The sequence below is a fragment of the Metschnikowia bicuspidata genome (assembly GCF_001664035.1).
Source record: "Metschnikowia bicuspidata var. bicuspidata NRRL YB-4993 chromosome Unknown METBIscaffold_7, whole genome shotgun sequence".
In the NCBI taxonomy this organism is placed as follows: Eukaryota; Fungi; Ascomycota; class Pichiomycetes; order Serinales; family Metschnikowiaceae; genus Metschnikowia; species Metschnikowia bicuspidata.
The window spans coordinates 110,301-137,939 of NW_017387737.1; the positions used below are offsets into that span (position 1 = coordinate 110,301).

Genomic DNA, 27,639 nt, shown 5'->3' on the forward strand with positions numbered 1-27,639 from the left:
AGATTTTCAAAAAAAGCTTTGGTGTATGACGTCCATAAAGCCGCTCCATATTTTGTCTCTGTTTTCCCGGCTCACTGTGTGCTCCTTAAAGGGCAAAAAAGCCCGGTCATACGAAGTCGGATACCTTCCAGACAAAGACGCCAGTCCGATGGTGCAGTGGAAACCTAGGCAACGACGGAGAGGGAAACCCCCAGAGTCCAACTGGCGTTTCGGGTCGGACATGAAGTGGGGCTCAAATACAGGAGCAAGGCCATTTGGACAGAAACACTCGCAAGGCCAGCAGCACTGGTTTCGTGTGGGACTTCCACCGCTTCCATGAAACCTGTACCGGAAAGACAGGGCATCTGGGTGTCCTTCCTCTAAGCAGGGTATTTTGCACCCAAGCAGCACACCCCCATATGGCCCATTCGGGAAAAGCCCGCCCGTCTCGTCCAGATACATTTGGCCGTTTCGCCTTATATCCCACCATGCCCAGCAAGGCTCTGCTGTCCGCACTCGATCTTTTCCAGGTCCGTCTTCCAAAGCCCAGAGCCCTCATACCAGATCCATAGCTGCGCGCTCGCTTCCTACATAACCGGCGCCCAGGCTGGTCCACCGAGCCCTTGAAAAAAAAAGGACAACATCCAAAGCAAACAACAGAATTGTAAAACAACACGCCACGCCCAACGCGCCGTGCAACGCCAGGCGCAAAAGAATACGCCAGAATCTCGTTTCCCCAGATTCCAGCGTGTCCTGCACACTGCGCCGGCCGGCTCTGCTCGCGAACGCTAAAGCCGGCCCATTTCTCATCCATGTTCCTTCCGAAAGCCTCCCGGAACCTGCCAGCAGCACCGACTCCCGCTGAACACAGGGCCGCCTCCAGCACGTATGTTTCGCCAAACGGCCCGCAGCTTCAGCGCCGCGCGGTCCGCGTTTTCCGCGTATTCGCAGCAGCCCCGCAAGACCTTGAAGCACCTCAACGAGCTCTACCAACAGAAGTCGCCCATTTCGGTCGTTACCGCCTGGGACTACCTCACGGCGCAGATCGCCGAAAAGGCAGACATAGACATCACCCTTGTAGGCGACTCGCTTGCCATGGTGGCGCTCGGCTACGAGGACACCAACGAGATCGGGCTCGACGAGTTCTTGTATCACGTGCGTGCCGTGGCCCGGGGCAACAGGTCCCTGTTCGTAGTGGCGGACGTGCCGTTCGGCACTTTCGAGGCAAGCGACGCCGACGCGGTGCGCACGGCCGTGGCCCTCGTCAAAAACGGCCGTGCACAGGGCGTGAAGATCGAGGGCGGGGCGTCCTTGGCCCCCGCCATCCAGAAAATCGTGCAGGCCGGCGTGCCTGTGATGGGCCACGTGGGGCTCGCGCCACAAAAGCACCATGCCACCGGCGGCTACCGGCTCCAGGGAAACAGCCTCCAAAGTGCGGTGCAGATCTTGGACGACTGCAGGGCCCTCGAGGCGGCCGGGGTGTTTGCGCTTGTGCTCGAGTGCGTGCCCAACAAGTTTGCCGAGATCGTGACCGCCCTGGTCTCGGTGCCTGTGATAGGCATCGGGGCCGGTCCGCACGTCTCGGGCCAGGTCCTTGTCATGGCCGATATGCTAGGCATGGGCGACAAGCCCGCGGCCAAATTCGTCAAGCAGTACGCGAGTTTCTTCGCCGACGCGCACGCTGCTTTGGCGCAGTACAAGGCCGACTTGGCCACGGGCGCTTTCCCGGACCCGGACATCCATGGGTACAAGATGAAGGGCGACGTGTTGCGGAAGGTGAGGGAGCATGCGTCTGCTGCCAGAAAGCAGTGAGCCCGCGTGTGTTTCCGCCTTGCTGAAATGACCGGATGCCGGCAAGCTGCGCAGCTTGGACTGAACCGTGCACTAGGGGTGCCGCGCCGGAAACGTGCACTGGGGCCGCCGAAGATCCACTGTCGTTCGCGGGAAACGAGCCGGGTCCAGATCAATCTAACGAAAAAAGAAGAAGAAAACTCCAGACGAGCCGGGCGTGGACTGGGCCTGAGGTGACGTGCGCCGGGAAACGTGGGGCAGTCACGTGGTCCTACATAACCCGTGGCCTCGACCGGACCACATGCTCATCACGGGGACCGTCCTCCAAAACACTCACGTATCTTTTCATGTGAGATCACTCGGCCCTTGCTCGAGGGATCCGGGAGCTCCACAGGGCCGATCGTGGAACAACGACCTTTGCACACTTAATAGACGTACATAATATAGCGGGACTTTCCTTGCGAAATCAGATTTAAGCAACACCGGAAATTAGATCCTTGCAACCCTTTTCAGCCAATGTACCCCATTCATGCAAAAATATACTAGTCGGGGCAAGCTGGGAATCGAACCCAGGACCGCCCGCACCCTAAGCGAGAATCATACCACTAGACCACGTGCCCACTAGTGATTTCAGGAGAAAGGAGTTTTACTACTTGCTATTGTTTCTACCATAAGGGCCACATGCATGTTTTCTATTGGATGTCTGCTTTGTGATTGGGCCGGTTCAGCTCCCACTCAGAGAGTCCATTGTATCTTTGGGCTGACTGTGGCTTGAAAAGACAGGAAACAGGTACGTGCCATGAGGACTGTCCAGGCCGTGACTAACGGAAGGGGACGGGCCGAGCTAAGACACTTGGTACGTAGCTGGGATCTGTTTAAAGGTTTTTTATATATATATGTTATATAGTTTTGCCCCTTTAATCAGATGAATCTACCAAAAAAAAAACGTAACGCGATACGACTTTATTTATGTGATAGTGCATTCAAACTAAGTGGACTAGCCTCATCATTTTGAAAAAAAGCTGCCTAAAATAATGTTCTTGCTACCAGTGTTTGCATTTTTAACATTCTCTGTAAAGAGGTCTTGGTGTTTCTTTATGGCTTTCAGTCCCCTGCGGTGCTCCAAGCTTCACGTGATTCACGCCTGTCAGAGCTGTTTCTTAATATGACGCTCCTTTTAAAGGAAAAAGTTAGAGACTTGATTTTGCAATCAAAAATGGTTTTTATTCCTCGTGATAGAAATTTACGGGGGACATCGACATTCAACGTACAGATGTCTTTCGAAGCAAAATACCATGTAAACAACACCAAGTAATATATGCAGAGTATTTTGAGTTCCTTTTTGAATTTAGAAGGATTTCAAGCTCAAGAACAAGCTAACGCCTTCAATTTCTTGTCCAAATTTTTATTCTTGATCGCTTGGGTAGTAACTTATTTCTTTCCTTTGGCGGCACATGCAACTCAACAGATTCCACACCTGCCAACCGCATAATATTTTTTTTCCCTTTCTTCAAAATAAAAAACCTTGCTCAATATTGTCGACGATTGCTGTATCCAGCCAGGTTATGCTTTGCTAAGAATCTCCAACTCTTTGAGTATTGACATGTCATAAACGTCGTGTCGACCAAAATCACAGATAGGCCTCGGCATTTTCATTGCTGATAAGTCTGCATGTAGAGACTAGGTGACTATTGGCTATTAGTATCTTGAATGAATAGCCCTAAAACTAAACTTAGATCTTGCTTTTTGCTGCGAGTTCGACACGTTGCCTTCATCATGCATGTCGCCTCGCTTTCGAAGAGAAGGCAATTTCTTGAGAAGTGTAAAGCTGGAAAACTTCGACATTACAAGATTCCTCAATGTAGAACAACCTGCATAAATTTTCTCTGTGCTCGATAATAAGGCGACACGGTCTGGTGGGGATAGGTAGGTCCATCTTCTACTGTTCTTATTAATTTAATCATTGGATTTGATACTTACCTCAAGTTTAAGCACGTGGCAGACGCATCTGTACCTTTTCTTTGGTAAATTCATCTGCACATCGCTGGCAGAAGTTTTATTCTTCTTGCAATTAATACCCCGATTTTTGGGACTGAAAGTCCTTACCTATACCCGATTATGAATTGCTTTCTGATGAGAATTGACTCTGGACTGTAGGGTGATCTCGAGTGTGTTTTTTTTCTTCCAAACATCATGTTTGTTGCTTATGTATCACATCTTAAAGGGGACTGAAGATGCAACAAGGGGTCACCAGGCCTTCATAGACTCTTCAAATTTCCTAATTTCAAATGTATCTGTTCTTCCTTTGTAGTAGCTGAGGCTCTATTCTTTATGTCAAATAGCAAACGTTCTGCCGACTCAGATGGATAAAAAGAAAACAATTGGTGAGTTACTTAAAAAAACTAGCTGGGGCAAGCTGGGAATCGAACCCAGGACCGCCCGCACCCTAAGCGAGAATCATACCACTAGACCACGTGCCCGCTAGTGTCTGAATAAAACAATGCGCATTATAGATTGACTTAGGCAAAAAGTATAAGCTTTATGATTATATTTATACTAAGAACTGAAAGGCCCTAAAACATTCTTTCTTTGGAAATAATGTTTTCAAAAGCATTCACCAATGTTCCAATTAGTTGGAGGCCCTAAATTGTAAGTTTAAATGAGATATTGGCTCCGATAGACTCATTGGTGAACTTTGTAAATTTGATTTGGTTCGGCACCACAATTTTCAAGGTATACATTATAAGGCTCCTCCTCACCCATACAAACTGAAGCCGGCCAACAACCTTTGGAGAACTTAACTAAATTAAATTGGTTCGTCACCACGATTTTCAAGGTATACACTAGAAGGCGTGGTGAGTCTCAGGAAGTTGGCTCCTTAAGTCCGCTACAGCCATCTTAGTTGAGGCGACTACTAAAGGAGACCTATCCTAGGAGTCGATGACGTAATATCCAATATGTAAACAGATACGGGCGAAGATGGCCGTCCAGGCTGTGACTAACGGAAGGGGACTAGCCGAGTTTTGACACTTGGTACGTAGCTGGGAGCTGTTTAAAAGTTTTTTATATATATTAGTCATATACTTTTGCTCCTTTAATCGAATGAATCTACCAAAAAAAAAAAAGAAAATAGCAATTCTACATGAAACAAATTAATACACAAGCAGATGCGAACCAGGAGATATGGCTCAAGCCGTGATTGGTTAAGTCGTACTATGACACTGGGTATAACTTTCATGTATAAGTCTTATAGTGTGGCCCGTTTAATTGGACGAATGCAGTAAAAGCAACACTCATCACAATGTGGTCACCGACTTCTTAACACATGCCATTTGAGAAGAGAATGGTTTAGTCTGGCTTCTAGCTTGTTGGTGACAGCGTGAGTCATTATCTTATTTTTTCAACGTTTTCAACGTTGTCAGCATCTATTCACGTTCTCTATGCTTCTCTTATGCATGTCCTAGATATGCGCTTCTGTATGTTTTTTCTGAAAACAGTCTTCACACAAAATTAATAAAAACTGGAGACTTCAGTTGTCTAGGCAGAATTGAGCGATATACAGACTAGTCTGACTACGGCCTGGTTTGGATTACAGTGTCACGTAACAGTCGGCAAGGCTGAACTCTTAAACTCGCGACTTTTTAATACTTGTGAACTGCATATCTTGAGGCAAGCATATATTGATCGCCTCATCAATATAGTTGCAGTAAAATGTTACCTCAATGGTCATCCGGTCTCGGATAAAAAGAAATAGGGACTCTCTTCGGAGTTTAATGTTCAGTTTGTATTGAATCTTCTTATTTCTGTCAGCACCTGAGTTGCAATCTTGAAAAAATGTGTAGTGCAATCCACATTTTGTGCGATCTCCCTATTGCCAGATTTCATGAGAGGGTTTTCATTTATTATGACAGCTGTGACACTTCTGTGTGCCACTCGCCACTCAAGGAAGGAAACAAGGAGGCAAAAGTTTTAAATCCACCTAGAAGCTCTACTTGAACAGAAAACCAAAATACATAATTTCTCACAGGAGTTCTAATAAGATTTTAATTATCCACCCGAAGAAACTCTTTTCTTTATAGTCTCGCCCGCATGAATGGCATAGGAGAGGGCGTGCCTGGATTTGGCGCCGATGCATTATGGCTGCAAAAAACAATTGCTTTTTCAACCCTTTCAAATATATAAGTATGAGTAAATAACTTGAAAGAATCTCATTTTCCTATCCGTACATACTTCCGTTGACAACAGAGATCTTTTACCGCTCTTGCTAAATCCAGAAATAATGAGTTTTATTTCATTCGCTTTGTTCTCCGCAGTCGCGATTGCTTCATTATCGAGCGATAATACGGTCAAAGAGTTTTCTACTCAAACCCCTACTAGCCTTGATTATACCGCTCCAGCCGGCTTTCCCAATAGTACTTACTATACTTCCTCCTCTGGAATTGCCTCTACATTTAGTTACTATTCCCAAAACACCTTCTACTCTGGGCGACAGAAACCTCGACCAAGCCAGGACACGACTGACATTCCCCTTGATTCAGGATACACCACTTTCTTTCCATTCACCACTTTACTCACCATTACGTCTTGTAGTGACTATCTGTGTGTGCCAGCATCTGTGATCACGTCTTTGGTCGTCCCAAACAAAGACGAATATCGGCTGCAGGTGAGCAATGCCCCTTCCTCCGTCTTCGAAGATGCAAGACTCCCATCAGCCGTCCTTAAGACTGGAGAGTACACTGTTACTGAATTCACCACATACTGTCCAGAACCAACTGTCTTCACTTACAACCGGTACTCAAGCAGAAAGCGAGTTCCCGTTGCATACACAGTCACAAAAGCCACATCGGTCACTATTAATGAAACTTGCATATTGAATGGCACATATATGGGAGACACATTAGAGACAGGGATCTCGGATAAAAAGATGTTTGCTGCTTCTGCTTCCCGAGCCCGGATCCTCGCTTCAACGGAAGCTGAGCCAATTATCACAGCGCTCACTACTTTTGTCACTGAAGCCACTACAATCACAGTAACGGCTTGCGATTCCAGTATATGTGCGCCTTTACCCATCACTGTGGCGAAGGCTGCTAGCGTCACTATTTCTAATGCCTTGATTATGGCTCGAATTGGAGAGTACAGTGACGAATATGCCAGTGCAGCTGTAATTAAGGCCACTAAAACAATTTCGGGATCTCCTAAAATAATTCTGGCCACTCTATACCCTGATTTTACTGATTATTTTGACAGTACATGCGTAGATGTCACGTGCGTGCCATCTAGTACCGCAACTAACAAAGCGGCATTAACTTCAATGTCTGGAATGGTGGCAGCTGATAGCACTTTCGCAGAAAATGAGGCTGCGGCATTGCGCGGATATGCAACACCCACTAGTGCTGACAATGAAAGCTTGGAAGCAGGCTCTATCGCTATTTCGGCTGAGGATTCAGCACCTTCTGCAGACACAGTATCTCCTTTCGCAGTATCCGTGAATGCAAACGAAGCGGCTAAAACTTCGGTTGGTATTCTCAGATTGATAGTATTTGCTGCACTCTTGTTTTGATCAACACCTTCAAAATTTATGTATGTAGAGGTAGTTTTTCGCGTACACATATGTTTTTTACAGTATTCAAAATTTTGTGCAGCGGTGTTATTAGATCGTTTTTCTTGACACAGCTTTTCCAGCTTCTGCGCTGTATGTACCCTGATCTTTGCCTTATGATGGTGTCATTGGAGAAGCTTTGCGCGACGATGTCGCATACTTTTTCCAGATGTCATGCTCCCTCAGAAGCTCATTTTATTCACCAATTCATTCGTGATTCGAAAATTCGTAGAAATCATAGAATAAGAACCTGCAAAATCAATTCAGTACTTGCACCAGTGATTCTTCCCAGAGAGAGTTTGCAAGAATCTATTGATGGGCTTGTGAAAAGCCGTCACGAGGCAAATAGAAGTTTGACATAGAGGACATGGTTTGGATTCCATATTTCCAGAAATGATTTGCTATAGTAATTCTTTTTTCCCGGGAATAGCCAAATTGGGAATAAAAAAATATCCCCTTTTTTTGGTAAAAGTTCTAAAAGAGATGTGGTGTCTTTTTTTTATTCGCATTTTTGAAAAATTGCTAATTTTACAAAGTGTTCCAAAAAATCAGGTTTTGGACAAATAGTAGTCGCTCCACCGTTCCGTGTTTCTGAAGAGCCAGATTTTACATACCAGGCACAATTCTTTCACAGATTCTGAAGAATTAGATATATATTGAAAGGTTTTGAAAATCATGGTTGAGGATAGGGCTCGCGCAAATCCAAATTAGGGTGAGGCTGGGGAAAAAAGCCCGGATCCCTCTTGAGTTTTCCTGTCTCGTTAGGTTCATCTGATCAAGCAAACCAGAACCATTTCAAAAAAGATTTCAAGCAGCTTCCAAATACGTGTATAGTATTATGTGGCCTGTTCCGATCGTTAATCTCGGCCCGGACAGTTCCCATTTAGAAGGTACCATTGAAACTTCTCTTACAATCCAAAATGAAACTGACACGAAAGCGAACACCAGAAATAGTCGCTGCGACAAAGAACACTCAATATCGCAAAACAATACACCAGACCACTGGCTCCGAACAAACCTTGGCAGAAGAGGCAAAATAGCCAAAGACCGCAATTGGCATGAGAGCCCAAAACGGTCGAGCCTAGACAGAGACCAAGGCTAATATTCTCCTGGAATTATTTATCCAAATAAACCACATCTTAAAATTAAAAGACACTCGTCGTTTGGAGTGTCTAGGAAGATATTTTAGTAAGCATTGCCACTCTGCTCGTATATTCTTCGTGGTTCCAGCAAACGATTAACACGTGGCTGCAGCTTCAAAATATACGCAGATTTGAAGTAGTCAAACAGTATACGTCGCAAAATAGAATGTATTGGATCAAGTCTCAGTCAAAAAGGCCACAAAAATACTGTCCAGTTAATGATGAATGCGTAACGAATGAAGAGTGGTGTCTTCAATGATGAGTCAAGACAAAAGCCTCAAAATCGATTGCTTCGAAGTTGGCACTGTTGTTCATTTTCCAAGAAGCGGAGTACTAAAGATTGGATGAATTTGTAAAGCTGTTCTAAAAGGGGAACGCTAGTTGCTCCTGTCATGTCTGATGATCCTCCCTAGCTGGTGTCCATAAATTGTTATCTAAATAAATTCTTACCAACCACAAGAGACCTGGTTTGGGGAAACAATGAATCTTGCTTTCTTCTGCATTAGGGCACTTCTCTAATTCTGCCACATTTGCAAACTTAATTATAAGATTCTAAAAAACTGTCCCGAATTGGAAACAGAAGTGCTTATTCCCTGTGAGTCGAAAACAGGTTTCCCAAAAATTAGTTGCAAGAGAATATTTGAGAGTCAGGAAGCTCGGATATCGAGTCGCTAATTCATCACAAAGTCACGAAAAAACTGATCACTCGATTGACAAATCAACAAGTGTGTGATCTTACGACTGCGGCAAAATTTGCTCTCACTCACGTTTGCCGAGACAAGTAATTATAGGAAAGAAGGGGAACCTGCCTCCCAGAAATCATTTAAATACCGATGAATGAAATATCACTTCCTTTAGCAAAAATCCATCACCAATTTGGTTTTAATTTGCACAATCCAGTAAGTGTTTTGGAAACAAACTTCAGTGATTGTGAAAAGTGTCTAGCCAGCTTGACTCTGTCGACTAACTCCGATATTGGGGTGCGGGATTAATAAGGAAATGGACGATATGAATTTCCCCAAAAGAGTAGGCCCCGCGGGGAAATGAACAGCGACGTACAGGTCTGGCTTCGTTCAATACGTAAGAGAATTGAGTGGGGTCATGGGGCTATTATACTTCAGCACACCGCGCGTCATGGGGAAAAACAAGAAGGGCGGGCATGCACTGATTGCTAATTGTTTGTGAGTACATAGCCAGCCGCGAGAAACATGCCGGAGTTGTAAAAAGACAATGCTGTTTTTTTTAAATTATTGACTCAAGAAGCGGGCTCTCTTCTACATGAGAGACAACAGGGCTCCCCCTAGAGTAACACTATTTGTTCTCTTGGGCAGCTTCTTAACGCATATTATCTATGTGCACCACACGTTTCAAACGGGGCAGATTTTCCGCCCTCATATAAAATTTCTTGGCTACAGGACTAGAACGGAGAAAAATACAAACAGTGACGTTTTGGAAAACTGTTCTTTCCCGAAATGGCGAGAAAGGACTTCTTTAAGTAATGCCTTCTCCATAAGAGGAAATAGGGCCGAGGGCTTTTAATTGCCCATGCATTCATAAACAGAACTGAGAGGAAACCACGAAATGTATTTTATCAAATCCCGCCCAAAAAACAAAATCGAGATTTCCCCGAGCATGTGGCGAGCATGGGGGCGTGATACGAAAATTTTCCGGGCGCAAGCGCCGCGCAAGAGACACCTCTTGCGCACGCCGCCTTATGTACAGAACCGAGGGAAAATGAAGCTCAACAATGTGGGGAAAAGAAAAAAGCAGGTGCTATGTGCCAGAAAGGGCGGGGAATGTGTGTGGGCTGCGAACCCCGAGGATGGTTCATTGAGCGTTTTGTGACGAGTATACAGGACCGGATAATTCGCGTACCAGCTATCGGCCAATGAAACGCGCGGATGGCGGCGGATGAAATTTAACCGGGCGTGCTCGTACATATGCGATGGCTTGTTCCGGACCCCGCCCTGTACACACTGTAGATTGACCCGAAGCTTGCAGTGCTGGTCATTTCATCATGGGCACCAATAATCCGTGGGCGGTCCAACAAGAAAAAGCTATAAATATTGGAGGGATTTCCTTCGTCTGGGTGTTCTTTGCATTATCAACAAAAACAGTCTTTTCTGACAAACTTCACGATGGGTTTGCAGGACAACAAAATTCTTCAAAAGTTCATCAATACGGGCGAAAAAAGAGCCGGTTCCAGTGGAATGGGTATCTTTGTGGGCGTCTTTGCTGCCTTAGGAGGTATTCTTTTTGGATATGACACTGGTACCATTTCTGGTGTCATGGCCATGCCTTGGGTCTTGCAGACTTTCCCTGCAAATAAAGAGGCATTCACGGCTTCTGAATCGTCTTTGATTGTGTCCATTTTATCTGCTGGTACCTTTTTTGGTGCTATTCTTGCGCCTTTGTTGAATGACACTTTGGGCAGACGGTGGTGTCTCATCATCTCCTCGCTTGTTGTGTTCAATTTGGGTGCTGCTTTGCAAACTGCAGCGGAGTCCATTCCCCTTCTTTTGGCCGGAAGAGTCATTGCCGGTTTTGGCGTTGGCTTGATTTCGTCCACGATCCCATTGTACCAGTCCGAAGCTCTTCCCAAATGGATCAGAGGTGCCGTTGTGTCTTGTTACCAGTGGGCCATCACAATTGGTATTTTCTTGGCTGCAGTTGTCAACCAAGGTACGCAGAACATCAACAGTTCGGCTTCTTACAGAATTCCATTGGGCATTCAAATCCTCTGGGGCCTCATTTTGGGTATCGGTATGATCTTTTTGCCTGAGACCCCCAGATTCTACATTTCCAAGGAAAAGCACGCTGATGCTGCCCGCTCGTTGTCCAGATTGAGAAAGCTTCCTGAGGACCACCCAGAATTGTTGGAAGAGTTGGACGACATCAAGGCCGCCCACGAGTTTGAGACTATCCATGGAAAATCTTCTTGGGTGCAGGTCTTTTCGACCAAGAAGCATCAATTGAAAAAGTTGTTGACTGGTGTGGGCTTGCAGGCTTTCCAGCAGTTGACCGGTGTGAACTTCATTTTCTACTTTGGCACGTCTTTCTTCAGCAGCGTTGGCTTGGACGGTTTCACCACTGCCTTGGCCACAAACATCGTCAATGTCGGTGCCACTATCCCAGGTATCTTGAGTGTTGAGATTTTCGGCAGAAGAAAGGTTTTGTTGACTGGTGCTGTGGGCATGTGTGTTTCCCAGCTTATTGTCGCCATTGTTGGTGTTTCGACTGATTCCGCAGCTGCCAACCAGGTGCTCGTTGCCTTCTGCTGTATTTTCATTGCCTTCTTTGCTGCTACCTGGGGCCCCACTGCCTGGGTGGTTTGCGGTGAGATCTTCCCATTGAGAACAAGAGCCAAGTCTATTGCTTTGTGTACTGCTTCTAACTGGTTGTTGAACTGGGCCATTGCCTTTACTACTCCATATATGGTTGACGCAGACAAGGGTAACTTGGGTACCAATGTGTTTTTCATCTGGGGCGGATGCAACTTCGGCTGCTTCTTCTTTGCCTACTTTATGATTTACGAGACCAAGGGTCTCTCTTTGGAACAAGTGGACGAGCTTTACGAGAAGGTGCCAAGTGCAAGAAAGTCCATGTACTTTAATCCAAGCGAGCACGCCTTCAGACAGAATGCCGAAGAGAGTGTGGTTGTGCCAGAAGAATTCAGCCTGAAGGCCGAGGCCGTCTCTATCGAGGAGGCTTCTGTTTAAGAAACTTTACAATTCTACCAAGATATACAGGCGATATCTCCTTACATATGAACGAAACGAAGTTAATTATTAGAGAAATGAAAACAAACTCACATTATCAAAATCCCAGTAAGTGTTTCAGATGGGAACGTTCTATACTACTCGACTTTTGTTACGAATATGTGACACGAGTGGTGGTGAATCTTTCGTGAAAAGCCACATGTGCCATGAGTGGCCCTTTGATGGATCTGAGTTTCCAACACCATGAGAATTAAATCTTGAGTCCGCTCTCATCCTGGAGCGGTGCTGAGGCATGCAATCAGTTTTTATAGCTCTCTCAAAAATGCATGCTCGACCTCCGCGCTGTTCTCACTCTTCCGAAGAATCTACTTAAGGCACGGGATCCCACTTAAGAGCCGCGCCTTGCATAATAAGCGAGATATCGTACATCACGTCCATCATCACAATAGCCTGAAAATCTACATTGCTATGCTGAAACTGTGTAGCAAGGTTGGTCCTTCTCTACTCTCTTATCTCCTCATCCGACATTAGAGTCGATGGTTCTTTCCAGAACAAGGGTGTGCATACAGCATATGCAGATAAGCCTGGTCATGGAAAACCTAGCAGTTGACCGACTTGAAAATCAAGCCACACTTCTTTTACATAAGCATCCGCACACACAAAATACAAAGCTACAGTAAGTAAAGGCTGATTTCGACATGCATATTCTATCTATAATTTTGTCTTTGTGGCTTCTTCCCGGCGTGTTTCTGGCCGTTGGTATGCCCCGCATGAAGCATCCAGTCTCTCCAGCTGCCCCAGATTTGCTGGAGCCGCCAGCAACCATCATTGACTATCTCTCTGCCGATCCCCAGTATTCATATTTTCTCCGGCATATTCAGCGACTAGGGCTTGTGCCTACCATTAACCAGATGGCCAACGTGACTCTCTTTGCACCAGTCAATCTGGCCTTTGTGGATAGCGAACTCACAGCCGGGGATTCTGCCGCAAATCTCTTGCGCTACTTTGCCGCCCAGCGATTTAGGGTGTCGTATATTCTAGGCACTACAGCCGTGCTCGACTCGCTTTACGAAACCAAGCGTTCGGGAGACGGAGCGCACTTTTTCCCATTGAAAGTCGGCGCCTCGGATGCAAGAGAATCTGGCCCGTATATGGTTAACGACATAGCAGAAATCCTTGAATACGACGGCTATGCGAAGCACCAGCACTCATTTATACAGACTATCGACCACTTGCTTCCGCTGGCGGTTTCAATGTGCAGTCTACTCATGGACCCGAGTGCCGAGACCCACGTTGTGAATGGCCACTCCATCCGGTTTGTGAAGCTGGTCTTCCAACTGGCTTTTGCTACTGAGAAACATGGCCCGGCGCCGATCTCATGTGACGATTTTTTGGCCAATGTGTCCACCGTTCTCGTCCCCACAGACCGCTATATTGAGAGCTCACTTCTGGACATGGAAAAGCGGTATTATCTCACGCTCCACCATGGCCTCAAAAACCCCGATCTATACCCAACGAAAGAGGCGGTGCGTGAAATGAAGACCGACTATTTGTCGTTTCTTCTGAACCTCCTTTTACCCGACTTGGTAGGTGGGGTAAATGGCACTAGCCTGTCACAGTTGCATTCCTCCACTTGGGGCCAGAATAGCTACAATATCTCATTTGACCCCAACACTAGCCTAGTGCGGCTTAATAACAAAATATGGAGCGCTGCGAACTCGACTGCCTTGACTCTCTCCGATGGGCTTCTCCATATATTTGACTTGGACTCGAAAGACCCAACACAGGCCGTGGATTTTGTTGACGCATGCAACATAGACCGTGTGGCCATGATTCCGAGAAAAACTCTCTTTGCGATGCACTTCTCGAACCTAGTGCGTGAGTTGAGGTTTTACAAGAAAGCACATTTGATAGATGAGTCTGCGATGAACCAGACGATTCTCGTAGATGCATCTGACCGAGATGACTTTTTCGATGAAGATTATGTCAGCTCCATTCATCTGTCTGACAACTGGGACGATGACTCAGATTTCGACGAAGCCTTGGGGGAAATTCCCGAAAACGGCATCGTAAACACAGCTTCTCTCAGCAATCGCCAGCAAATGCTGTACAAATTCATAGACGGGTTTGTTGATATGAACCACCTTTTAAGCCCCGAAAGCCCACGTTTTCACGCGCTATTGAACTCTAAACTTTGTCTGAAAAAGCGTATCAATTCTTGCTTCAGAGTCAAAGTCTCGGGCACTCTTGAAAGTGATGGAACGAGAATTGTCTTCAATGACAGATTCGAGGCGGGCTCTCCATTTATTGCTCTTGGGAATAATTCCATTTATGTATTGGAGACTGACTTCGCTGTCCCGGCATCTTTCAAAAATGTGGTGGCTCAACTTATCTCCGACGGGACTACGAGAGAAAATCTAGATCATGTCACTGTGGACAAATCCTCTTGCTTGCAGACCCTCAAATATTTCGAGGAATTTGATCTTCTTCTGCTAAAAGACAACCATAAAGGATACACCGTTTTTCTTCCCTGTGGTCGTCCAATCTGGGACGGCAACGAAAGATCGCGTAATAAGAGGTTTGTTTCATGGGACAGCTTGGGTTTGATTCTAAAATACTTGGAAAAAAATCCTAATCTATTTCAAACGGTCTTGCAAGACAATTTTTTCGAAGACATGATCTATTCCGACTTCGGCTTGGAAGACTCTCGAGAATCGTCGCGCCTTGTGACAACACTAAATGGAAACTCTGTGAATATCTCAGAGCTATACCACGAAGGAGACTACAACCACATAATTCGAGTGAATGAAACTGCGATTTCAATACCGTTGAACTCAGATGTCTTATTTCTTCAGGGAGTTATCCATATCACACAGAAGGTGTTATTGCCCGCAGATTTTCTGGTGAGCTTGAAGGATTTAATAAATGCTGAACACGACTCTTCACTAGATACGAGCTCTTTTGCAGGTTTGATTGACGAGTTCCCCAGACTTGCGAACTTGGTTCTGCTTGATAACCCCACGGGCTCGGAATTTTCAATCATGGCTCCCACTAGCGAACTGTTACGAGAGTACAACATCACCAGGGACTACAAGCGACTACTCGAGTTTTTGGAGTTGCACCTCATTTCGAATTCGGAGGCAGACATCTTGCTCAAATGCATGGGGGTTCCTTTCTTTGAGAGCCGGAATCTGAGCTACACGATTCAAACTAGCAAAGCAAATGGCGCCTTTACATGTCACACAAATCCGCTTAGCGGAAAAACGTTTTTATCACTTCCCCAAAAGCTGGACGTGTACAGCGCGTTCACAACCGCAGTCAATCACAAGGTACGAGTCATGAACTACGGGTGCTCTCAACAAGGAACTGCAAACTCGAGCTGTGTGTTTCTCTTAGACAGGCCACTTGATGTGGCTTGGTTTGATATCCCAGACAACTTTTTACATGTGCATATTGGCTGGATTAGTGTGGGCATAGGCATTGTCATTGGAGTCATTCTTTTTGGATTCTTCACTACTACAATCGTCTTGTGTCTTTCCAAAACAGGAAAGAAAAAAGATCAGGCGCCAGAGTTAGAAGGGTCATACAAGCCGGCGGGATCAGGCTACATGCCAATCACTTCGAATGAAGATCCACTGGCAGCAAACTTCGACCATGGCTACGAGACAGATGTCGACTTGATGAGAAGTGAAACCGACCAGCTACTTCCTAAAAATGGCGAAAGAAGACCTGGTTCTGTGCGTGGACTCTCTCCTGCTGGGGGCGTCCCAAGCGCCCCTTTAAAAATAAAGAAGCAAGGAATCCTAGAGACTATCAACAGGGAGCGGAATCTACCCCCACTGATGGTCTAGACGGTTATGGTTTGCACACGACCATGATCAGATAGAACTCCCTGGGTCGCGGTTTACTTGCTCCATTGAGGTATCATCCTAGAAACAGCCCTATGTCGGATGATGTTCCAGTGAGCGTTCAAAATTCGTATCCTGCCGATGAGATTGACACAGTCACGGAATCAGAGCATAATCTCAAGGGATATAGAGTTCCATTTCAATATGGAGAGAGATCTAACCTTATGAATCAACAGACTGAAAACCAAGAGCAAGCCTCACAAGATCATGGATCGGATCCTCAACTGAGCTTTGAGACATCAGATGGTCATGTGCAGATCCAGCTCACTCTACAAGATATGGAGGAAGAAGCAGCCAGGCTACGTGAGCTCAATGCCCGATTGGATGCTCTTCAATCAGCCCCGCTTGGCGAGGAGGAAACACAAAAATCAGAGGTAGATCCCAAATCTGTGTATGTAGGAAACGTGGACTATGGGGCCACGCCGCTAGAACTACAACAGCATTTCTCGACAAGCGGGGAAGTCGAGCGGGTCACCATCATAACAAACAAACAGACTGGGCAGCCGAAAGGATTTGCGTATTTGGAGTTTTCTCTGGCCGATGAGGCGAACAAGGCGGTGGCCACGCTTGATGGCTCGAAATTACGAGAGCGTGAGCTTAAGGTGAATTTGAAGCGCACAAATATCCCGGGTTTCTCGGCTAGTAGCCGCGGGGCCTTTAGAGGATGGGGTCGTGCATTAATGAGAGGGAGAGGTAGAGGTGGATTCAGGGGGCGTGGCTTTCTGCGGGGCACCCCTAGGTTCTCCCCTTACTAACAAAGTACAGATATGCGTGGAAATTGAATTCAAAAGAGAAAGTGCACCGCAGAAGCAACGCTGAGCCTCTTGCGAATAATATTGAGTTGGATGTTCGAGACTTTCTAAGCATCTAAATTGCATTCTTTGACGAAGTTGGAGATCTGGTGGAGCCCGTCACAAGCCAAACCATTGATCGTGCCATCCACGTTTTCCCGGGTCATTTTCTGCTCAAACTTGAATTTGCAATCGGACTCCACAACCTCGATCTCCAATCCAGTGATGGCCTTCTGCATCAACCTGGTGTAGTTTTCGGGCGCGTCGTCGACTTTCCACGGGCATTCTCTGCCGGCTTCCTGCTGGTCAGTGAAGTGGTTCAATTGTGAGCGAACAAAATCAAAATCATCAATCACTCTCAGTTTCCCCTTGATGTGGAGAGATGCAAAGTCCCAAGTGGGCACAAACTTGTGCGTGCGCTCTTTTTCAGGATAATAAGAGGGCGAGATATAGGAGTTTGCAGACTGGAAAATGACTAGAACCTTGTTGTTGTCTTGGAGTGATGGTAACTGGTGGTTCTTTTTGGCTAGATGCGTCTGCAAGAACTTCTTCCCGGTTTCTTCATCTTCGTGCAAATAGAAGGGAAAGTGGTTGGCGACGGGTGTGCCATCTGCGTCGATTGTGATTACCGTTGCCAAAGGGTAGTCTTGAATCAATTTCCTTTTTTTGTCCCACGACTCTTCTTTGTAATGCTGAGGAATATACATTCTGGTGGAAACGCGTACTGGAAAAGCAGAAGACGTACCCAAGATGGAGGAAACGCGGCCAATAAAAAGGATGGTGAGATAATCAGATACCCGCATCAGGCATGTAGGTGCGAACGGACCGAGTCTGACTGCTGCGCCTGCACACGCACATCCATCTCGTAAATGCAGCGTCACGTAAGCATTAGAGAATATCTGGTGTGTGATAAGTTGCGATGTTAGTAATCAGCGGCTGTAAGATCGATAAATTGGAAATAAAATTCACTAAAGCACCTGAATTAAGCGTCTACGAATAGAACGAGAGGTGAGGCCAGTATTGAAGTTTTTCTTAGAAATGAAATCAGCGGGATTGTTGCTGACTAATTCAACCAAACTTTTGACGCTTATTGTCCACCAGCTTGACGGGTTATTACACATGAAAAGGCCTCTACATGTCCTTCTTGACTGCGGATCAAGATGGCAGTTTGACTCGCGTTGGAGGAAGTCAGAATTGTTTTTCAATTTCAACCTTTCCCACTGGTAGATATCAAGGTCCATTTTACTTATGGGTATTGGGGTATTTCTCGGCTTTCCCGAACAGATCACTCCATGCTGACGTACAAGTAGTAGTATGAGAAAAAGAGATCGCTTAGCTCGAGTATAGATTCTACGCCAGGAAAAGCTTAAAAGGCGATACCATGAATATGAAGAAGCCTTCACATTGAACAATAGAAAACAACAACAAAACGGAGACCATGAAGCCAAAACGGGAACAATACATAAAAATGCGTATGCGCGGGATGAGGCACCGAATGTTCAGAGTGGTTCAGGCGTGTAACTTAGGTTTTGAAAATCCAGCTTGTATGGCCATACCGAAACACAGTGATATGCCGAGCTTCAATTAATCTGCCCGTTTCTAGGATCGTTTTGGCTAGGCACATCCGAGCTGAATTGCACTGGTTTTCGTCTTTGTTCAACCCCCTACATGTCCTTATCACCTCGCATGCGCTGTCCAAATGCGGTAAGTGGATCCGGGGACCACAAGTTCCGGAGAACTCAAAAGGCTTCCCAGATCCTAGAATCTATAACCACTTCATCCTCAGCCAACCAAACCGCAATTCCCAGAATGTCCGGAACTGTACTCGTAACCGGAGCGTCTGGATTCATAGCACAGCACATTGTAAAATTGCTTATTTCCAAGAACTACAACGTGGTGGGTACTGTGAGGCTGGATGCAAAAGGCGAGAAACTCCGCAAGAATACCAGTGGCGGCCCTGGGACATTTACATACACCATTGTTCCCGACATCGCTGCCAATGGTGCATTTGACAATGTGTTCGAGGCTTACCCAGAGATATCCGTGGTACTCCACACAGCCTCGCCGTGTTTCTACGAGACCACGAACCCTAAAAATGACTTGATTATACCTGCCATGGAGGGTACTAAGAACATAATGTCTACGATAGCAAAGACTGCAAAAGCAGGGAGAAGTAAGATCAGACGCGTGGTGGTCACATCCAGTGATGCTGCGATATACTCGCCTGACGACGAGCAAAATCCAGAGCTCTTTTTTGACGAGTCATGCTGGAATAACATGTCGCTCGAAGAAGCAGAGAGAGACCCCGTGAATGCTTACTATGGGTCCAAGGCGTTTGCCGAGAAAATTGCCTGGGAGTTTGCTGCACAGCCTGGGTTCCCTCCCTTATCGACGGTGAACCCGGTGTATGTTTTCGGGCCCCAGGCATACGACAATGAAGTTGCGGAAAAACTCAACATGTCGAACGAAGTGATTAATGCACTCCTCAAAACCGGGCCTCATGGCTCATTTAGCAACGATAAGGCTGGGTTTATTGATGTGCGCGATGTGGCCCGGGCACATTTGGCGGCCTTTGAACAAGAAGCTACGGTTGGGAAACGTCTCTACATGAGCAACGGCCAATTTTCCGTCCAAATGATGCTCGACGTGATTCACGAAAAGTTCCGGAGCTTGCGAGACAGGGTTCCTGTCGGAAAGCCGGGAACGGGACCCATGGATATCTTGGCCTTGGCAAGAACCAACAACGACGCTACACGTAAATTGTTGGGATTTGAATTTACTCCGTTGAGCACGTGTATCGAGGAAGTCGTGCAGCAGATTCTCCAGTACCAGCAGAAGCAGAAATTGTGATGATTACGAACGGGAGAGTCATTTGTAGAAGCATACTTCGCGTTAGTGAAAACTTCTTGATCTGTTGCAGAAGTAGAATGTTTGACCATTATCAGCAAAATGCGAGACACTGTACGGCTTCCAAAACATCAAAAAGAAGAAACTTAGGGAAATCGGCATTATGTCACGAGAGTCAAATTTGACACTCATCTGCACAAGGAGTCAATCTAATAGAAGGTTAAAGCTCATTCTGCACAGCCTCCAGTCCCAAACAGGCAACTGGGGCAAAAAGCGTGGTGTCAATCGCGCTTTGATAATCGCAAGGAGTACAGCTCGAAGAAGCGGCCAGACGTGTTCCCACATTTGATGTATATTCTTATAGACGGCCATTCAATTCTACCGTAATAATATGCATTGAAAGACCGATTTTGTTCTCGTTTTGATAAATCAGCTTGCATCCGTTGTCGAATTCTAAACCCCATGGCGCAGATTTCCATCCAGGCCACATGTGAGGGGTCAACTCAAGCCGCTGAGTAAAACATACTCTAAAACCGCGTCTGAAAAGCATCTCTAGCAGATAGAGTGCGTGGAGCCGCGTGGGAAATGCGCCAATCAGTGCATGGCAAGCCGTCAGCAGCACGGCGCTTGATGCAGAACCACGGCTGCGTAGACAAACTCCGCGCCGGCCGGCCAATGAGCAGCCCGCGTATTGTAAGCACGCAGCGTGCGTGCAGGTTTATGTAAGCGCGGAGACGCAGTCCAGAACGAACAAGCTGATAAATACGGGTCTGATAAAACCACGCAGATTCCTCTGGAAGACCATAGTAGGCATTAATTCCCCTTCTTTATCCATCCGAACCACGCTACTGGAATCTGCTTTTCACGGAAGCGCTGATCACTCCTGCCCAACATTTGTACAAGTTCACTCGTCACTTGCGGAATCCTCAGTACTGATTTTTTCGTTGCTATTTTCGCGTTATCATCACGGTGACAATTGCACCCATCGAGGATTTTGAACCACCTTTTTCCTCTCGAACGTGCCGGCAAGAAGTCAGCCTGATCTATCTAAAATCTCGGCTTTGCACATCCACCCGGTCTTCCAAGTAACTGAAGATTGAAAACCCATACATCTCTCGTCCAGACGGGAAACCTCACATCATCACCTAAACCACTATGTTAGTGCAAGTCAAAAACGTGGTTGCGCTGCTCTTGACCAAGGCCGATAAGTCCGACGACGACTTGCGCCATGCCGAGAGATTGCTCGACGAAAACAGGACGCCCTACGGTGCAGCCGGCGGAAATGACCGTGCCCAGAACGCCGCTGCAGAAGAGGCTATAGTACTGGCAGCGAAGAACATCAACAGCGATTCCGAAGATGAAAATGAGGGCTCCGGGTTTCTCAACTCGTTTGATCCCAGGGTCATGAGCGACATCATCATCGGGCTTTCCGACGGCTTGACCGTGCCCTTTGCATTGACTGCCGGATTGTCTTCTCTCGGCTCGTCCAAATTAGTCATCACCGGAGGAATGGCCGAGTTGGTCTCCGGCGCCATTTCCATGGGCTTGGGCGGCTATTTGGCCGCCAAGAGCGAGTTGGACTACTACCACAGCGAGGTCAAGAAAGAGAAGTTGCAGTTTTTCAAGAAGCCCGAGTCCATCAACCAGGAGGCTGCGGAGATCATGTTTGAGCTCGGCGCGTCTGAGCAGACGATCGCGTCCTTTTTGAAGGACATGGGCCACACGCCCAAAAACCTCATTGACTTTGTCATTCGTTTCGGCAAGGGCCTTGAGGAGCCGGCCGAGGGCCGTGAGTTCACATCTGCCCTCACCATTGGCAGTGGTTACTTCATTGGCGGCTTCATTCCGTTGCTCCCCTATTTCTTCTGCGATGTTGTGCGCACGGGGCTCATTGTATCTGTCATTGTCATGATCGTGACGTTGTTTATTTTCGGTTACGTCAAAACGTCTGTGTCGTTGGGAGACGACTGTGGCACGAAAAAGAAGGTGTATGAAGGCCTCCAGATGGTGGCCATTGGCTCTGTGGCTGCGGGTGCTGCCTGGACCTTGGTGTACTTCATTGAGTAATCCGGCTGGCCGAACTGGCCGGATTTGTATATTACCACAGACGCCTACGGGGAGGCGGATTTGAATGCGGGCTTTTTGTGGCTGAGCGGGAGGGCGTGTTCCAAGTTTGAGGAGCACTGAAACAAAGAGCGGAGCTCTGGGTGACTCCGGTGGACTTGGATGGCATATCACTGTGTATGGAGTGGCATGGAAAGACCAGTCCCATGATGCTTTATCCTGACTAGTCCTGGAAATCAATGCTGACACATAGTGTTGAAAGACCCTTTGTACTGGATGTCAATATTGGAGTTCTCGGCTCCACTGGGCTTCGTCTGTCCCGACCCAATGATGCTTTTGACAATAGCCAGGGCAGCTGAACAGCAATGGCCTTAATCAGCCACTATGTTATGAATCCTTGCTTTGCGAAATATCAATATGTCCTGCTCTCCGCGTCGCTCTTCTAAGGACATCGTTCTTATACAATGCATGCATAAACCAGTAAAGTTCGTAGTTTAGCGGGATTAAGCATTTCTATTCTCTCCGATTTTGGAGATGATAGTCCGGTCCTCGTCATGCTCGAGATATGTACCAACTTTGACTGATCGGGAAAAGGGCTATCGAAATACCCCAAACTTGATTTGATTTTGTACCTTTACATTCTTTAATACTAATTGGTCTTTAAGACAGGTTAATTTCGGTGGATCCTGATTGACGAAAGATTGCTCGCGAGGCGCTTGAGCCCATGGTTCGATTTGGATATATAAAATGACAAAGCAACATCAAGCCCAATTTGTGGCTAAACATAATTTTATCGTTTGATTTATAAAAGCCAGTGTCTGCTGATAATTTGTGGTAGCCAGCATCCGCTACACAGGATGTCAAAGGGTAATTCTGCAGTAAACCTTGACGTCTCTTTCAGGGAAACTAAAGTCCTAGTTTCGAACTACACCGTGTATTCAGAAGCTTTATGTTAAGTGCATTGTGTAAAAAAAACCACCATGTTCAAGACAAATTGTTGAAAAAAGCATTTGTTAACCACAGATTGTAGGTGTATCATGGCCTGAAAAGCAAATGAAGGGTTTGTGCCATTATTGACTTGTCTATTTTTGTGATGTTTGAAACGTTGCAGAATGTCCTATACTTGTGTTGGCGAGTGCAGAGAAATAAAACCAAAGGTTCTTGAAATTTTGTCAAGGAAGTATTGGTTTGAACCAAGACTAGTTTGGAGGTTCAAGAAACCTACGCAGCAACGTTCTAGATCGTGATCATGTGTGTTGGCACTATCTGAGGGTGAATATATGTATCACATCTTTCATAAAAGTATGAGCTTAAACCAAGGTATGAATTCAAAAGGTACCGTAGTTATTTTTGAAGAGAGACTGGCGATTTAAAGTAATGTCTCCGAAACATGCCAAGATACTCCCGTCAGTTAAAGGACGGCCGCCAAAGAGAGTTCTGAATCTCTTTCATAGAATCCTATAAATGAACAGGCTCGCTCCTGACAACACAGGCCATGGGAGTGGTTGCGGCCGGGAATGTCAATTATAAGTTCAAACAGGTATACCACAAGGCGCAATCTTACTGTGTTTCCGGATATGACTTGACTAACGGAAAATGTGAAAATGATGGAAAGCCGGGAGGAAATTTTGCATTTGTACAAAACTTTTGACTCTCAAGTAGTGTCTGCCAATCTATACGCTTGACAGAACCCAAGAACAATCAGAGTACAAGATTTGCAATTGGAGGGTTTCAATCAATTTGTCCCAAATAATGAGGTCTGATCATTAAATTGGAATATCGACGGTAAAGCGGTGAAAGTGAAAGAATAACAGTATAACAGTGGCAGTGGAATAGACAGTAGACAAGACAGAAGGTAGTGCAGTAGACCTGTGACAGTAGACCAGTGACAGTAGAACAGTGTAATTAGAGCAATGAAAACAGAACAATGGCAGTAGAAAAGTGGAGTAGAGCAAAGTCGGGGAAATTCTCATAACAAGCTATTAGTAAGTAAGAGTCAGAAAATAGTTGATTTAGGTTATAATATACACCATTTCACTGACATACTTTTTCATTCTTTTACTAACTTCTACAAATAAGTCTGGCTTAGTTCTGCGTATAGGTTGCGTTTAATAGGCTTTTCTCTTCATTAGAAGGTTTCATTGAAATTCATAAATCACTATAATCCTTCTTGTCTGACTCACAATTTAGGTCATAATCAATACTAGGGTCATTCCGACCCCGCTGATCTTTAATATATTTCTCTTCAGCTGTTCCTTCCTCAAGTTCCGTATCGTCTATATTCAATGAAAATAAACCCATGAAAGTAGCACAGTGACAATACAACAGTGAACCAAGAACGCTGTAATGCCACGTGAAAAAGCTAGCTAGTTTAGTAGACCCACTCCTACAAAAAGTTTCTACATTCCAGAGGCCTCTTGGCCTCTAGCGTATCTTATGTTTAACGTATACACTAAGCCCTTAGTGAGAAATACTTAACGGACCTTAATAGCATGACGAGAACCTTGTATTGAAAGTTCTGAGAGCGACATCAGAACCTGGATAAGTAGTTCCGACCACTGCAAACAAAACACCAGGACAGAGCACTAGGAAAGAGCACCAGGACAGAGCACTAGGAGAATGCAATAGAACAGAACATCGAAAACAAAAGACGAAATCACATCGTTGCCACCAGAAACCTTTGGTGAAATTGAGAGCTGATACACCAGGAGATTCTCGCGCGCGCGCACCCGTGCACCACGCAAAAACACTCAGTTGCCCTCTGACAGCGAAAATCGACATACTCCTTCTCCAGGTTCACCAAAAAACCCCCACCCCCCTAAAACCTCCCAGCGCCTTATATCGGAGCATCTCAGAACCATGCCTTTCAAAATCGCAGACGTCATTTCGCGTATTGCCGTTCCTGCCGGATTGGCAATCACACTTGCGCAGCTGGCGCTCTACGACGTAGAGGGCGGCAAAAGAGCAGTCATTTTTGACCGGTTGAACGGAGTGCAGCCCGGCGTGATTGGCGAGGGCACGCACTTTGTCATCCCCTGGTTGCAAAAACCCATCATCTACGACGTGCGCACAAAACCAAAGACCATTGCCACCACCACCGGGTCCAAGGACTTGCAGAACGTGTCGTTGACTTTGCGTGTCTTGCACCGGCCGGACGTGATGAACTTGCCGAAGATCTACCAGACGCTTGGCTTGGACTACGACGAGCGCGTGTTGCCCGCCATCGGAAACGAGATCTTGAAGAGCATTGTGGCGCAGTTCGACGCCGCCGAGCTTATCACACAAAGAGAGGTCGTGTCGGCGCGGATCCGCCAGGAACTCTCGAGGAGAGCCAACGAGTTCAACATCCGCTTGGAGGACGTGTCCATCACGCACATGACTTTCGGCAAGGAGTTCACCAAGGCCGTGGAGCAGAAGCAGATTGCACAACAGGACGCCGAGAGAGCCCGCTTCTTGGTGGACCGTGCGGAGCAGGAGAGAAAGGCGTCTGTGATCCGTGCCGAGGGAGAGGCCGAGGCCGCCGAAACCGTGTCGAAGGCCTTGGCGAAAGCCGGCGACGGCTTGTTGATGATCAGGCGCTTGGAGGCCTCCAAGGACATTGCCGCGACTTTGGCCGGGTCGCCCAACGTGTCCTACTTGCCCTCGGGCGGTGCCGGCGACGACGGCAAGAACAACAGCTTGTTGTTAAATGTCAACCGCTAGGGCGGCCGACGTACTGCCCTGCCGCGTGCGGCTTCTTTATCTTGTGAATAGACGACTTACGAATACATTATACTTGAACGCCGAGGGTCTCTGCTTGACAATTTCGTGGCTTCTGGAGTGGCGCCTGTTTGCTGGAAGCCCATGTTTTGGGATGGACATGGCCAGCCGCTGCCTCACAACAGAATGGACTTTGCATTTGAGCGGCTGCACTGGAAAGATGTGGCACTTTCCGACGTTGCTGTCTATTCCTGGAGCGGTTCTGTCTATGAGCATGTTGATAAGTCCTGTGACTGCATTGCCAAGGCCGCGATAGGATTCCACACGAGTCTATTTCGACCAGCTCTAATGAAACAAATGAGATGGGTCTGCAGAGCCCAAGTGTTTGCTGCGTGACCTCCCGCCATGGTCCTAGAAGACCGTGATCAGTTTGAAAGATTCCGATAGTGTCATTTGCACAAAGCACATACGCTACCAGTGGTGCTTCTACTTATTCGACTGGAGTAGATTCCAGCATGTTGATTATGCACGACTTCATGGCAGCTCATCATCGACATGCTTGCCTCGCGTTCGAACAACAGTCTCACACTTGGCCAGAAGTTGGAACCGTCATATGTTGACTAGCCAAAGAGACTGATAGCTGGCCGAAAGAATCGCTCTCGATTGCTTGGGGCTGACGAAAAAGACCGGTGTCTGACCTCGGTGCGTTCTATAAATCATTCTTTCTCTTTGGTAGATGCATCAAATTAAGAGAGCAAAGTCATGTGATGATATAAATAAAAAAAACTTTAAACAGCTCGGAGATCCGTACCAAGTGTAGAAATTCGCCCCTTCCGGTAATTACGGCTTGGATGGTCCTCCTGGCCCGTGTCTGTATACGTACGTATTGAATTTTATGTTATCGATTCCTAGAATAAGCTTTCTACAGTAGTCGCTAACTAGTCAATCACACTGGTAAACTCGATTTTTTTTTTCAGTAAGAACGTGCCCGTGGTCTCAGTCTGAAAAAAACGAAATCAGTATATTCCCAGTCAGCCATGCCTCATGAAGGAGATCTTTATTCTTTGTCGTTCTGCACATCCATGTAATATTTCTTCTTCTGAGGCCCATGTATCAGACAAGCAAAACGCTGTTTAGTATAACACCCTAAATCTTTTAGAATATTGCAAAGCGCCTATTATTAGCTTAATACTGATATTCCTTATAAGCGCATATTGGGATGTTTGCACTTCTGGTATGGGTTTCGTTTGATTTCATGTCAAATTCTTCCTAGTTTCCGTGACTTTCTCGTCACAATTACATCATCAGATAAGTAGACAGATGTGACTCTTTTGTTATCCAAAGAAATCAATACAGAGGAGTGCTAACCCGAAATTGTCCCTTAGCATTTTGGTGATTCCTTTGGGTACCGCGTTTAGTGGTTGAAAACCTTGCCCTCCTGAAGACTATGAGCTATATTGGGGCTTAACCAAACAAGGAAAAGTATGTGGCACGCTTGTTTCTTTTTCATATGTGACCATCTGTAATTGATGTTGTCACCTGTAGGTTTCTTGAGATGGCAAAAAGATTGCAGCACCACAATTTCGCATATGGTCTCCCACTACACTACTCAGTGTGGCCCTATGCAGCTTTACTAACGTTGATCGGACGGGAAACAGTGCTTCCTGCATGGTATGGCCGCAACCGAGATAACTTATGTCTGGGTTTAATATATAATAGTGCGTCACAAGCAGAATTTTAGATGCGCATATTAGGTCGAAAGATACATGTTCTCAACTTTCTTTGTGACTTAAACATGCCAGTTGCATCCAAAAGAAGTTTAAAGTTCCGAAGATCCTGTTTGTCCTTCAGATGAATCTACCAAAAAAAAAAAAATTGGAGAACGTAACAAAATGAAATTGGTTCGTCACCACGATCTTCAAGGTCTACACCAGAAGGCGTGGCGAGTCGCAGTAAGTGGGCTCCTTAAGTCCGCTACAGCCATCTGAGTTGAAGCGACTACTAAAGGAGACCTATCCTAGGAGCCGATGACGTAATATCCAATACGTAAACAGATACGTGCCATGATGACCGTCCAGACCGTGACTAACGGAAGGGGAC

General features: G+C 46.3%; 9 protein-coding genes and 2 non-coding genes across 11 annotated transcripts; 7 read left to right on the forward strand and 4 right to left on the reverse strand.

The window, feature by feature from the left end:
• Positions 1–867: 867 nt before the first annotated feature.
• METBIDRAFT_79720 (3-methyl-2-oxobutanoate hydroxymethyltransferase) lies at positions 868–1,791 on the forward strand (the record flags this gene model as incomplete). The annotated part of the gene is made up of 1 exon (XM_018859117.1): positions 868–1,791. One exon carries the CDS (start codon positions 868–870, stop codon positions 1,789–1,791), a length of 924 nt encoding a protein of 307 aa, XP_018709695.1.
• Positions 1,792–2,318: 527 nt separating this feature from the next.
• Positions 2,319–2,390, reverse strand: METBIDRAFT_t233. The gene has a single exon. It is a non-coding gene; the product is annotated as a tRNA-Pro (tRNA).
• A 1,788-nt stretch (positions 2,391–4,178) lies between these two features.
• Positions 4,179–4,250, reverse strand: METBIDRAFT_t232. The gene has a single exon. It is a non-coding gene; the product is annotated as a tRNA-Pro (tRNA).
• Positions 4,251–10,136: 5,886 nt separating this feature from the next.
• On the reverse strand, positions 10,137–10,550 carry METBIDRAFT_219775 (uncharacterized protein). Its single transcript, XM_018855123.1, has one exon. It carries the CDS (start codon positions 10,449–10,451, stop codon positions 10,224–10,226), a length of 228 nt encoding a protein of 75 aa, XP_018709696.1. The 5' UTR covers positions 10,452–10,550; the 3' UTR covers positions 10,137–10,223.
• Positions 10,551–10,649: 99 nt separating this feature from the next.
• On the forward strand, positions 10,650–12,230 carry HGT12 (Hgt12p; the record flags this gene model as incomplete). Its single annotated transcript, XM_018859118.1, has 1 exon — positions 10,650–12,230. The coding sequence occupies one exon, from the start codon at positions 10,650–10,652 to the stop codon at positions 12,228–12,230; it is 1,581 nt and encodes a 526-aa protein (XP_018709697.1).
• A 770-nt stretch (positions 12,231–13,000) lies between these two features.
• METBIDRAFT_46441 (uncharacterized protein) lies at positions 13,001–16,081 on the forward strand (the record flags this gene model as incomplete). The annotated part of the gene is made up of 2 exons (XM_018858040.1): positions 13,001–14,232; positions 14,320–16,081. 2 exons carry the CDS (start codon positions 13,001–13,003, stop codon positions 16,079–16,081), a joined length of 2,994 nt encoding a protein of 997 aa, XP_018709698.1.
• Positions 16,082–16,173: 92 nt separating this feature from the next.
• Positions 16,174–16,893, forward strand: METBIDRAFT_79722 (uncharacterized protein; the record flags this gene model as incomplete). The annotated part of the gene is made up of 2 exons (XM_018859119.1): positions 16,174–16,215; positions 16,315–16,893. The coding sequence occupies 2 exons, from the start codon at positions 16,174–16,176 to the stop codon at positions 16,891–16,893; spliced, it is 621 nt and encodes a 206-aa protein (XP_018709699.1).
• A 104-nt stretch (positions 16,894–16,997) lies between these two features.
• METBIDRAFT_46897 (uncharacterized protein) lies at positions 16,998–17,636 on the reverse strand (the record flags this gene model as incomplete). Its single annotated transcript, XM_018858098.1, has 1 exon — positions 16,998–17,636. The coding sequence occupies one exon, from the start codon at positions 17,634–17,636 to the stop codon at positions 16,998–17,000; it is 639 nt and encodes a 212-aa protein (XP_018709700.1).
• A 1,102-nt stretch (positions 17,637–18,738) lies between these two features.
• Positions 18,739–19,779, forward strand: METBIDRAFT_46850 (NAD(P)-binding protein; the record flags this gene model as incomplete). Its single annotated transcript, XM_018858089.1, has 1 exon — positions 18,739–19,779. The coding sequence occupies one exon, from the start codon at positions 18,739–18,741 to the stop codon at positions 19,777–19,779; it is 1,041 nt and encodes a 346-aa protein (XP_018709701.1).
• Positions 19,780–20,544: 765 nt separating this feature from the next.
• CCC1 (Ccc1p) lies at positions 20,545–21,859 on the forward strand. The gene has a single exon (XM_018855124.1). It carries the CDS (start codon positions 20,932–20,934, stop codon positions 21,841–21,843), a length of 912 nt encoding a protein of 303 aa, XP_018709702.1. The 5' UTR covers positions 20,545–20,931; the 3' UTR covers positions 21,844–21,859.
• A 2,775-nt stretch (positions 21,860–24,634) lies between these two features.
• Positions 24,635–25,598, forward strand: METBIDRAFT_33379 (prohibitin subunit). Its single transcript, XM_018856277.1, has one exon. The coding sequence runs from the start codon at positions 24,700–24,702 to the stop codon at positions 25,540–25,542; it is 843 nt and encodes a 280-aa protein (XP_018709703.1). The 5' UTR covers positions 24,635–24,699; the 3' UTR covers positions 25,543–25,598.
• Positions 25,599–27,639: the final 2,041 nt, after the last annotated feature.

Coding starts and splice junctions, on each gene's coding strand:
- METBIDRAFT_219775 (XM_018855123.1), bottom strand. CDS start 10,451: ATGTACGAGCACGCCCGGTTAAATTTCATCCGCCGCCATCCGCGCGTT.
- CCC1 (XM_018855124.1), top strand. CDS start 20,932: ATGTTAGTGCAAGTCAAAAACGTGGTTGCGCTGCTCTTGACCAAGGCC.
- METBIDRAFT_33379 (XM_018856277.1), top strand. CDS start 24,700: ATGCCTTTCAAAATCGCAGACGTCATTTCGCGTATTGCCGTTCCTGCC.